This window comes from Hypanus sabinus, chromosome 2, assembly GCF_030144855.1.
Source record: "Hypanus sabinus isolate sHypSab1 chromosome 2, sHypSab1.hap1, whole genome shotgun sequence".
NCBI classification, from domain to species: Eukaryota; Metazoa; Chordata; class Chondrichthyes; order Myliobatiformes; family Dasyatidae; genus Hypanus; species Hypanus sabinus.
The window spans coordinates 29736937-29749700 of record NC_082707.1 but is presented as its reverse complement, the minus strand read 5'-3'; the positions used below and the strand labels follow the sequence as shown (position 1 = coordinate 29749700).

The following is a 12764-nucleotide window of genomic DNA, read 5'->3' as shown; positions in this document are numbered from 1 at the left end:
TAGAGAGTTAAAATCAATTGCAACGCCTTGAGGTGGCATTTCACCGTGTTGCCCCAGCCTGTGTTCAGTAACATTTTTGGGCTGTGAACGTAAACTCCCAATTTAACATATACAAATTTTAGTATTACATTTTAATAAAAAGAACTTCATGCATTTTTGTCGGTGTATGCTTTTGAACATGTATTGTTGACTCTGAGGTACTTAGAGGTAGAATAGTCCCATCTGTGTCCACGTGACGGTTGCCACAGCAATATCAGTCGCATGGCAGAACTGGAAGCTGAATCATACAGATGACCTTGCTTTGTTAAAGTGACTTCTGGCAATGAAACCCAGCTCAGTCAATGGCAGGTTGCTGCAGATAAAAAGGACTCAGTGGTTATCTCATGTACAATTCCTCCAAATGAACAGAAACTTGAATGTCTAACTATTATAAATCTAGTCTCATGCCCTCGGTTATGATGCCACTGCAACCTTACTAAGATTTATTTACACTTAATTGGATCTGTAATAATCTGCAAACTGTGAAACAGGGAAAGCATGGAAGAGAAATAATGGGAGGAAGCAGGGCACAAGAAAATAGAGAAATTGTGTGCAGGGCTCCAAAAAAAAACGTAATCGAAAGAGCTCAGATGGGGAATTGGAGCAGAATATAGTTAATGGAAGAGAAAGAAATCAGGAATGAAAAAGAATGAGTACTATTTAACCTGCACTTCATGCTTAAATAAAATTATGTTTTGTTTGCTGTTTAAGGTTAAAATAGTTTAAAGTCATCAGTCTCACTTAATGATATATTCAATAGCAAAATTAATTTAGAATAATTGATAGTACTGAGTTGACCTGCCTCAGTGCAGTGACAACATTTTTATACTAATGTTAAAATTAGGAGCAGAAGACATTATATTTTCCTCACAATGCTCTTATTTTCAAACTGGTGACCAGCTTTCTGTAGTGTCAAACTGTAATATTAACTGAGAGTGGATGAAAAACAGATTGTATGAGACATATTTCATGTTAGTTGGTGATGGAAGGTCATGGAATCAAGTGTTCAACCTTGCACTCAACCATCACAAGCTTCTTATGTATTTTTAATGTTTCAGGAAGGATGTAGTAAAACTAGAGAGAGCCCATAAGAGATTCCCAAGGATGCTACCTGGAATGAAGAGTTATAAGCAGGAATTTGATAGGCTAGTTTTACTCTTACTGAAATGTAAGAGGTTGAGGGTTGACCATATAGCGGTTTACAAAATTGTGGAGCCATGCATCATCAGAACCTTTGTCTTAAGGTAGGATGTTCAAGGATTATGGTGCCCATGTTGAAGATGGGAAGGGAGAAGTTTAAAGGATTTCTGAGGAGTAATTTCCATATGGAGTGTGGAGAGTATTTGGAAAGAACTGCCAACAGAGGAAGTGGAACCAGATGCTATTACAATGTTTCAAAAGCTTTTGGGGAGGTACATGGATAGCAAAGGATTGGATGGATACTGGGGAAATTGTGGGGAAATGGGATTAGTGTAGAATAGCCTCATAGTCAGCATGGAAGAGTAGGTGAAAGGGCCCATTTTGGTGCTATATTTTTCTATAATTCTATGAATCGTGTAACATCTCCATGCTATGGATGATAAACCAAAATGACAGCCTTAGAGAATTGGTCTTCCTGATTTAGAATGCCAGGTTGACAGTTAAATCATTCATTCTCTTAACTCTATGAACTCATCTTCAACTCTTAACAATTTGATTTGTCACTCTTTACAAAGGTTAAATCATCCATGATTTTGCTGCATCTTTTTAGCAACACCCCTCCATCCTCTGCTGTTAGAAGCCACAGGCAATCCTCAGCAGAGCTTCTTTCCCTTGCTCTCTCTTACCCACACTCAAACTGATTCCAAAGGATTCAAAGTACATTCATGATCAAAGTGTGTAAGCAGTACACATCCCTGAGATTTATCTTCCCCACAAACAGCCACAACACAAAGAAAACCATGGAACCTGTTCAAAGAGAAAACAACCTCTCCCCATTTGCAAAAACAAGAGTCGTGCAAACAAGAGGAGGGAGAAACACAGAATATAAAACCCGACAGCAGCGAGCGGGAGGCTAGTAGATGGTTCACGGTTCATGCCAACTGGCATTCCCAGCAAAGGTGCTTTGAACTAAACTGTTCTCTCCTTCATTAGTAGAGTTTTCCCACCTCCTTTGTCTTTTTTTTGTAGACTTCCAGAATATAAAGTACCTAAAAGTACTTAGTTCCAATCCTTGAATCACCTTCCAACTGCATCTCTGTTATGGCCATCAAACCAAATTCCTTTTTTTTTCATCCTATTTTATTATTATATTTTTTTTATATCCATTGGTTGTCCTTAAACACATTGATCTTACAGTTACCATTACCTATATTACGACTATGCAATTTTACATTGTATACTCTCTTGCACTTTTTGAATTTCCTCTCCTGGAAATTCTTCCCAGTGCTATCTAGTTCTGTCCTCTCTACAGCCCTAGTTATTCTGTTCACAAGGATACGTTCTGACCTGATTTAAGTGAAATCCAACCCAGTAAAACAACTCCATATTTCCCCAGTACTACAGCAAATGGTTCATCAATTAAATCCCATTTCCCCTACACTCAACTTTGAAGGAGGCTCTCAGCCATTCAACCTTGTTGACCTTATAATTGTTACATGACTCATTGCCATTCCACTTTTTAACATAGACACTAGCTGCTCATTGTCTGACAGGAGAACCTCTTATTAGGTCCTATCTATGTTGCTGTGTAGGCCACTGAGAACTCAATCCTTCCCCTCCCTGGTCAATGTCCTCTTCAACATTTTCAGATTGGTGAGCTGTAACTAATGGAATACTTAAGTATCAGAGCAGGAGCACCTTAAATAAAGACACTAGGTGCATTGAAGCTATATTTATAGACAATACATCAGTAAGTAGGAAACCAAATTGTAAAGAGAGTGCAGTGAGGGAGTAAAAATTTGACAGATGAAAAATGTGGAAATATGCAAGATAATCCTCTTGAACAGGAAGCATAGAAATTAAACATTGAGTAGAACAGTGTTTAAATGGAAACAATTGCTTTATGGAGAGATATGGTTTTAATTCATGAAACTGAAAAAAGTTAGCAAGTATGTAATACAAGTAATTAAGAACACAAAAAACCTTTGTTGCAAAGGGGTTAGAGTGTAGCAATAGGGGAGACTTGCTACAACAGGGTGGGACTCTGGTGAAGCCACACTTGGGTGTGATGCATGCAGTTTTTGCCTCTTTATCTGACAAAGGGTACATTTATTTTACAGGCAGTTCAAAAGAAGTTTATTTAATTTCTGGCCTGAATGGGTTTGATTATGTAGGATGCCGATTTAAGATGCCCTGCAGAAGTTCAGTGACTACTTGTTGGTGGCCAATGAAACAGAGAAAGCAACTAAATACTTTGCTATTCGCACTTCCTCTGGTAAACGATCACTACAGACAGTGGCCTGTGGCTTCCCAGTCGAAGCTGAGCTGAACCACCTTTACAACCTGCATTTTAGCAGTGTGGGTTGGGGTCTCAGAGAAGCAGTATGGTTGCATGTCCAGGTCAGTGTTGCTGGGGCGGAGTTGGAGGGAATTCCACGCGGTGGAGCTGATGTGAAGTAAAGTTGAGGAATGATCTGAGTTTTGCTTGATCTAAGAGCTGAGCTGAATTGGAAAGGTTGGGCACTGGCTGAATCAAAGTGGCGGAGCCTGAGCTTGAGGGTGTATTGAAGTGGCAGGGAATGAGGAACGACCTGAGGTTCGCTCAACTTAAGCACCGGGCCAGAGTGAACTGGTCAGAGCGTCGGGATTGGAGGCAAGGGATTCACTTTGGTTCACTGTCTCATGGGGTTTGCTCATCCCTGTGCTGGAGTGAGACTGTGGCCTGCAACTAGTGGACTTCTGGATCGACTGTGGTGCCGCCTGGCTTTGTGAACTTCAGTTCTGAATGCTGTTTGCTTGCTTTTATTGTTTGCATTATTAGTTTTTTCTCTTTCTCTCTGTACACTGGGTGTTTGATGTTTTTTTTTTCATTTTTAATGATTTCTGTTAGGTCTCTTTCATGGTTGCGTGTAAGGAGACAGAGCTCAAGGTTGTATGAGGTATACATACTTTGAGAATAAATAAACTTTGAACTTTGATTGAGCAGGTTGGGCTGTACTCATGGGAGCTGAGAGGAATGGAAAGTGATTTTATTGAGATTTGTAATATCTGAGGAGACAAACTTGGATGCAAAGAGATTGTTTCCCATGGTGGGGAAATTTAGAACCTGGGTGGGGGGGGGGTGAGTTGCTTCACAATAACCAGTTAGCCATTTAAGGCAGAGATGATAAACAATTTCATCTCTGAGTGTTGTAAATCTTCTCATTTTCTACCTCAGAGAGACTGTTACTTAATTAATACAGTAAAGTCTAGAAGAGAGAGAGAGAAGAAGCTTTTGATCTCGCAGGGGTTGAGCAAGCAATATGGGGAATTGAAGCCAATTCAGATCATCTGTAATCCTATTGAATGACAGAACAGATTTAAAGCCTGTAATCCTACCTCTATTTCTTATTGTCTTGGGTTCTTATTTATCTCATTTTAAGTATTATGTTTTGTAACTCCAAAACATAAAATTAATTGAAAGAAAAACTCAGAGCTGAGGATAAGTTGTTTACATTTAGTTTTACTTTTAGTAAGGCCCATACTTATGACATGGTAACATAATGACGTACGCCATTCACATACTTTTATATATAACCTGTAACGAATCATGTTAGCAAACAACAAGTGCTTAATCAAACAATATATTTACAATATTATGCAATCATTACTGAAATATTAAATCACAACAAGTACTAATTGCATTTCATCTTATTTGCACTGGATTATAGTGCAAATGAGTATAAGGAAGTAGTCAGAAGTTTAGTAGCCATTGAATAGACAAGTAGTTGGAGGCAATTGAAAGAGTGGAAGCAATGTCAGCATCGCTGGAGAGCTGAGAGATGGGTAGTACAGTAGCGTAGTGGTTAGCACATCGCTCTACAGTGCCACTTTCACCAGACAGGGTTCAGTCCCTACCACTGCCTGTAAGGAGTGTGCATGTTGTCATGGTGACCACATGGGTTTTCTCTGGTTGCTCCGGTTTCCTGCCCCATACCAAATATGTACGGTTAAAGTTAGGGTTAGTGAGCTGTGGTGATGAATTGTCACCGCTGGAATCGTGGCAACATCGTTGAGATCCTATAGAACAGGGGTTCCCAGCCTGGAGTCCATGGACCCCCTTGGTTAATGGTAGGGGTCCATGGCATAAAAAAAGTTGGGAGACCTTGATCTATAAAGCTTGCATTTGAGATGAGAGTGGATAATTTTAGAAGAGATATGAGGGACCAGTTTTTTACACAGAGAGTGGTGAGTGTCTGGATTGCGCTGCCTGAAGTGGTGTCAGAGGCAGAACTGTGAGAGACTTTTAAGAGATGTTTCAATAGGCACTTGAACGTGAGGAAAATGGAAGGATATGCGCATTGTGTAAGCAAAAGAGATTACCTTAGTTATCCAGTTGATTATTTATTTAATTGGCTAGGCACAACATTATGGGCTGAAGGGCCTTTTCCTGTGCTGTAATGTTCTACGTTCTATGAATAGAATCAAGTTTGCACATGCAGCTCCTCTTCACCCAGAGTCAAATGGGTTGGTGAAAAGGACGGTCCAAGGTGTGAAAATTATGACACAAAGTGAAATTAAGAATTTAGGAATTTGCATCGTTACCAGAAAGCTCCGCACATGCTGCAGGATAGGCAGCTGTTAACAATTGATGGGCAGGCATGATTTGGTGAACTCGAGTGTGCTACATTGTGGTCCAAACAAGTGAAGGAGAAGAAACACAAGATGAACACCAGAACGCATGGTCATCACTTTGAAGGAGATGGTCCTGTATCGTCTGAGATGTAACACCAGGAATGTGATCACCAGGGCAAATCACTGATTGCATAAGCAACCACACACAAAATGCTGGACAAACTCAACAGCTGAGGCTGCATCTGTGGAGGAAAATAAACAGTTGACGTTTCGAGCTGAGATCATTTATCAGACTGTTTATTTCCCTCCATAGATGCTGCCTGACCGGCTGAGTTCCTCTGTCATTTTGTGTGTGTTGCATCTGCAGAATCTTTTGTGCCATTGAATGTGTGAGACCAGTTTTGTTTGAGCCTCTTCTCCGTCATCAGATTTCTGAATGGACAATGAACCAATGTCGACAACCTTACTATTTTTTTCTTTTTTTGCACTACATATTTAATTGAATTTTATATATATATTTATTATTGTAATTTATAGTTTTTTAATTATTATATATTGGAATGTCCTGCTACTGCTAAACAACAAATTTCACGGCATATGCCAGTGATATTAAGTCTGATTCAGTTTCAAATGACAAGCTCAAGATTTAGTACCTTCAGGACCACTGAAGATCTGTCACTTCCACAGTGGGATGGCACAGAGGAGCAGCTAGTAGTCCTGCTGTTTCACAGTTCCACTGATCTTGGTTCAGCCCTGATCTTGTTCTGTCTGTGTACAATTTGCACGTCCTCACTGTGATAGTGTGGGTTTCATCTGGTTGCCTGCCTTTCCTCCTGTATCTGAAAGATGCACCGTTTGGTGGGTTAATTAGCCACTGTAAATTGCTCCTAGTGTCAAAATGAGTGGTAGAATTTGCAGAGAGCTGAGGGGAATCTGAGGAGAATAAGAAAAATCGAACTATTGTAGGATCAATACAGATGGTGCCCTGTGGTTGGACTCAGTGGACAAAAGGGCTTCTTTCTTCATTGTATAACTCTATGTATGTTACAGTCATTCTGTACAATCAGATCAGATGTGGTATAACCAGACATTTCCTTCCCTTTGACTGAAACCAAAAGATGAAACACAAGAAATCAGATGCCACAAACAAATGGTGATGCATCAGTGCAAATTTGACTACCATTTGTAATCTGGAAGACAGCCTCCAGTTAAATTGAATTTGTAAATGGGATATCAAAAATACTACAGCTGCCAGAAATCAGTCATAAAAACAGAAATAATAAGCATGCCAGGCAGCATATATGGAGAGAGAAACAAGTATATTTTCAGTTTTGAGCATCGCTACCTTTTTGGTTTTGTTGTCGATGTTGGAAAGAGTCAGATTGCATTTTGTGCAGCATTTCATTCAGACTAAGAGATAAGAGATGTGATAACCAATGAAGAGCTGGCGCTGTTGTGTTGTGATGAATGCCCTCTAGTGGATGGGTGTACAAAATAAAAAATAGATTCATACACAGGCCTCTACTCATTTTAAACATCAATATTGCTTTTTATTTTTATGCGTTGAACGATTCTCTAATAATACATTAGTTAACCTTGTTCTTCGGTAGAAATCGTCTCACAGCCTACCGCTTGACGGATGCCTCATCAGCGGATGTAGTCTCAGCATTATCATTAACACCTCAGCTGAGTAATTTTTCTACCAGCGTCGAATGGGATGATGGGACGGTGTTTTGACATGCTAAAGCCTTGCGTCATGCAGAGCTGTGACTAAAAGAACTCCTTTTGTGATGACTGCCTTAGAAGCTGTGTTGTCGATGGGAGGTAGTCAGCTCAGGAACAGATAGAAAACTGAAGGCAAAATTAGTCCCAAACTGCCTCCCAGTGAGCATTTACACAAAAGCATCAAAGATGCCTGGGAATATGCAGCTTGCTGCTACTTTCAATTGGGGACGTTGTGCATATTATATGTTGTATTTTGATCATTGAAGGGAAGTTAATGCATATACAAGTATTTTCAAGGATTGACCCATATTCTTGTGGCTGGAAAAGCAAACCTAACTCCAACAGGCTGAATAAACATAAGTAATCCTCATGGTCTTTTTTTTTGTTTCCAGGATCGAATAGATGAATGTGCAAGCAATCCCTGTCACCATGGCAACTGCAGCAGCCACATTGATGGCTATGTTTGTATTTGTGAAGAAGGCTATCAAGGTGAAAACTGTGCCCAGCCTCCACAAAGTACTCCTGCCCCTGTCTGGACAGAGTCTACGCCACTGTCATGGCAACCTGAGCCAGTCTCAACATCAATGTTTCCCAACGCAACCTCGTCCCCGTCCTCATGGCAAACAACTACGTTGTCCTCTTGGCAGCCAGCAAAGGGGCATATTGTTGCAAACCTAACTTGGGACCTCGGAGAGGTAAGGAAACTTCATGCTAAGTTCAATACATATAGAATTTCTGGTCAGAATTATTTCTTGAGACACATATTCACCTTTTACAATGATGTCCTCACTCCAGGTAACACAGGAAAATTCCAGAATCTAATACCTAGAAAGGGTGTCTGTAGATTCACCCAGTGTATCTTTCTGTACCATTGTACTGTTTTCAGAAATGGATTCAGCTGTTTCCCCACTTGAAAGAAAGCCACCTACCAGTATACATTAAGATCAATCTGTTTATCAGGGATGCTATATTTGTGCACTCAAATAAATAATCAATGTAAAATGAGGCAGGGGCAAAAGGCAGTCTTCATTTTAACAAAGATCCTCTAAATTATAATTTAAAGGAACTGGATACACAACAGTACTTGACAGGAGTTAACATCCACAGAGAGGGTGCAGGTGAGATTTAACAGGATGCTGCCTGAGTAAGAGAATATATCATATGAGGAAAGTTTGTGTGTGCTAGGGCTTTTGTCTTTGGAGTGACAGAGAATGAGGGGTAACTTGACAGAGGTGTGTAAGATTGTGAGGGGCATACTGTTGAAAGTGGACAGTCAGTACCATATACCCAGGGTGGCAGTGTCCAATACCAGAGACATCCATTTAAGCTGAGTGGAGGAAAGTTTAGGGGAGATGCAAGAGGTAGTTTTTTTACACACCAGAGTGTGATGCCTAGAATGCACCACAGAGTGTGACTGCAGAGGCAGGTATATTGAGGCATTTATAAGATTCATGAATTAAAGAAAAATAAAGGGATATGTGTTATGCAGGAGGCAAGGGTTAGATTGATTGTGGAGCAGTTTTATAAAGGTTGGCACAACATCACCTGCTGGAGGGCCCATACTGTTCTATATTTTATGTTTCTGAATCACAGCTCAGAGAAGGTTGACTAGATTAGGACCTGGCATACATGAGTTGTCTTACTAGGAAGGACGATTGGAGTTTAAAAAGAGTGAGCAGCAACTTAACTATAGAATACAATCCTAAAGGGTCTCAACAGGGCAGGTATATAAAAGGTCAGGATGAGAAATGGTCTTTTCCCCCAGGCTATTAGGCTTCTGGACTCCCAGCTGCATCGTATTCAAAATATCACTGGTTAATCTGTTCTGTACCTTAAAATATTAATGTTCTGTACCATTAAAGTATTAATGCACTTTAGTTTGTTATTTATGTGTAATTCATCTGTAGATCTCATCCTTACCTTCATAAGTTATCGTGTGTTATGTGTACTACTGTGCTTTACCCCCGGTTCGAAGAAATGTTGTCTCCTTTCTACAAGTTTGTATATACATAATATGGTTAGATACATCATATACATGTTAAATGACAATAACCTTCACATGATCTGACACTTGATGTGGAGAGAACTTTATCGGACAATCTGGAACAATGCTTCATTGCTCAACTTACTTGCTTCTGTTAGTTATTGTATTGTCTCCTCCAAGAAGCACGTCCTAAAGTGAGGCAATAGTTGGAGCATTAGAAAACATTTGGTCCCCACTCCATTAAAACTGGAGTCTTCAAACAAAAGTAACAAGCTGTATATCCTGAGATTTGGCTTAGTAACTAAATGTCCAAAATCTACCAGATACTCTGTTCTCATTCTGTTACACCCAGGAAATCTATTCTGGATATACAATTAGACCAGACACTTAACCATGTGTAAGGTTCTAATGTACATCATTTAGAGGGACACAGAACATCCCCTCTATATTCTCTCCACAAGTTCAGCTTATGAATGGTATTCATAATCCAATTACTGTGAACATATGTACTTCTGCAGTTCCACTGAGGCAACAAGCAAGATGCTGCGGGAACTCAGAAGGTCAGGAACAATCCATAGAGAGAAATGGACAATCATCATTTTGGGTCAAGTCCTTTAACTGGATGATAGGTCTAGATCAGGGGTCCAGTACTGATGAAGGTTCCTGGCCCAGAATGTGGACTGTTTACTCTTTTCCACTGTTGCTGCCTGGCCTGCTGAGTTCCTCCAGTATTTTGTCTCTGTTGCTTGGATTTCCAGCACCTGCAGATTTTTTTCATGTCTGTTCACAACCTGCTGTCCACAGACCCCTTGGTTAATGGTAAGGCTATTGGCCTAAAGTAGGTTGGGAAGCCCTGGTCTAGATGAAGGGTTTTGACTGTCCATTTCCTTCTATAGATACTGAATTCCTCCAAAATTTTACTTTCTCCTCCAGCTTCTAGTATCTGTTGTGTCCGATGACTCCCTTTCCACTGAGGCGAGCAGGCTGTGAAAATCTGCAACTGCTTCTTGATGGCATAGCATTATTTTGTGCTGTAATGTGCCTCAAGGTCGTAGCTCTGGCTTGGTTGTTTTTTTTTAAGTTCGTAGGGATGATTTTGGGGGACAGGTTTAGATTTAGGCATGGGGATGAGTGGAGTTAGCTGTAAGGGGCAGTAAAGGAAGAATCAGAGCAGAAGCCAGAGTCCTGGTCAGAGCCCTCTGTGGTAGGAGACAGTGATCCCTGTGGACGGGGACTTATTTCCAGTCTTGAGGCTACCATACTGTTCCCATTTCCTGTAGTCCAGGGAGGACTCTCATGCACAATTGTCCTTTGTTCATTCGATCTTCTGCTTGCTTATTCATCCTCTTTTGTATCATTTTGCCAACTTGGGTGCAGTAACTACCTTCAATGGTTCAGTGGTTCAATTGTTCCATTTACTATCAGAGAATATATACAATATAAAACCTGAAATTCTTACTCTTCGCAGACATCCTCAAAAACAGAAGAGAACCCCAAAGAACGAATGACAGAAAAATCATTAGAGCCCCAAAGCCCCCTCATCCCCCCCCCACACACAAACAGCAGCAAAGATATTGGTCATGTGTTTGTGTTATCTTTGAATAAACTGTCTATAATATCAATTTCTTCCCCTTCTATGCCGTGGCTCATTTCTAGTGCTGATGCTGCAGCCGCTTTAGTCCCATTCCCGATGAAAATGACATCCTGACATTTAAAGAAATAGATTCTGATATTCATGGCAATCCTTGACAATCGCCTTGAAGGAAGCCAGCATCAAATTTTAACAAAGCAATTTTCTGCAACCATTCCCTGCATAGCAAGCTTTCATCATTTTCTTTCTGGTTAGCTGTATGGTTCAAAGTTCAAGTTCAAAGTAAATTAAATTTCGAAGTATCTATACGTCACCATATGCAACCATGAAATTAATTTCTTGTGGACATCCATAGCAAAGACAATGAAACACGATAGAATCAATGAAAAACTACACACAAGCAAATTTGGACAAGCAACCAGCATGCAAAAGACAACAAATTGTGCAAATCAAAAAGAAACACAAAATAATAATAATAATAGATAAATCATCATCATCATTTTGTGTCATAAATAGATAAATTTGATAAATTAGATAGATTAGTAGATAAATTAGCAATAAATAATATTGAGGGTATGAGTTGTGGAGTCCTTGAAAGTGAGTGCAAAGGCTATGGAATTGGTTCAGTGTTAGGCGAGTGAAGTTATCCATGCTGATTCAGAGGAGCCTGACTGGGGTCGCTGATGATGGCTGCTGCTCTCCTGCAACAGCACTCATGTAGATGTTGTCAATGGTGGGGAGGGCTTTATCTGTGATGGACTGGGCTGTATCCAGTACCATTTTGAGGCTTTTCCATTCAAGGGCACTGGTGCTTCCACAGTTTGAAACTTTTGCTGCAGCAGTTTCATTTTAACTTCCAACACTTGAGACGTTGCCCTGCTCTGTACCACTCTTATTTAAAATATGTTCTATCTTCGGTTTGGCTCCAACTTGGTGTCTTTGTGAAACTTACAGCTTCATCTGGTATTAGATTTTGTTGCTCAAACTTGTCACAGAATGAAGGGTATTTTCTGCCAAGGATATTAAGTTGTCAACAATATTTCCTTTTGTTTATAAAACCTTCTACTTATGATGTTATTTTGCTAATTCTCAATGTCATTTTCATCAAAAGCACACATAAAAACAGATTAAGATGTGGGGCCACTGGATTCATACTACACGCAGACAGACGTGTGTTCCCTTACCAAGAATTGTCCACCCATTTTGATTTAAGCAGGCAGAAAATGGTGAAAAACAAGTCACCCAATTTCCTTCCACCGATCTCCCTCCTGGCACTTATCAATGTAAGCGGAACAAGTGCTACACCTGCCCATTCACTTCCTCCCTCACCACCATTCAGGGCCCCAGACAGTCCTTCCAGGTGAGGTGACATTTCACCTGTGAGTCGGCTGGTGTGGTATACTGCGTCTGGTGCTCCCAGTGTGGCTTTTTATAAATTGGTGAGACCCGATGCAGACTGGGAGACCGTTTCGCTGAACACCTACGCTCGGTCCGCCAGAGAAAGCAGAATCTCCCAGTGGCCACACATTTTAATTCCACGTCCCATTCCCATTCTGATATGTCTAACCATGGCCTCCTCTACTGTCAAAATGAATCCAAACTCAGGTTGGAGGAACAAAACCTTATATACTGGCTGGGTAGCCTCCAACCTGATGGCATGAACATTGACTA

General features: G+C 40.4%; 1 protein-coding gene across 1 annotated transcript in view; it reads left to right on the top strand.

The window, feature by feature from the left end:
- Window positions 1–12764, top strand: part of dner (delta/notch-like EGF repeat containing) — a 303208-nt gene that overhangs the window by 115190 nt on the left and 175254 nt on the right. The window contains exon 2 of the mRNA XM_059993998.1: window positions 7911–8213. Coding sequence (XP_059849981.1) covers window positions 7911–8213 — 303 coding nt within the window. The remainder of the gene's footprint in view (window positions 1–7910; window positions 8214–12764) is intronic.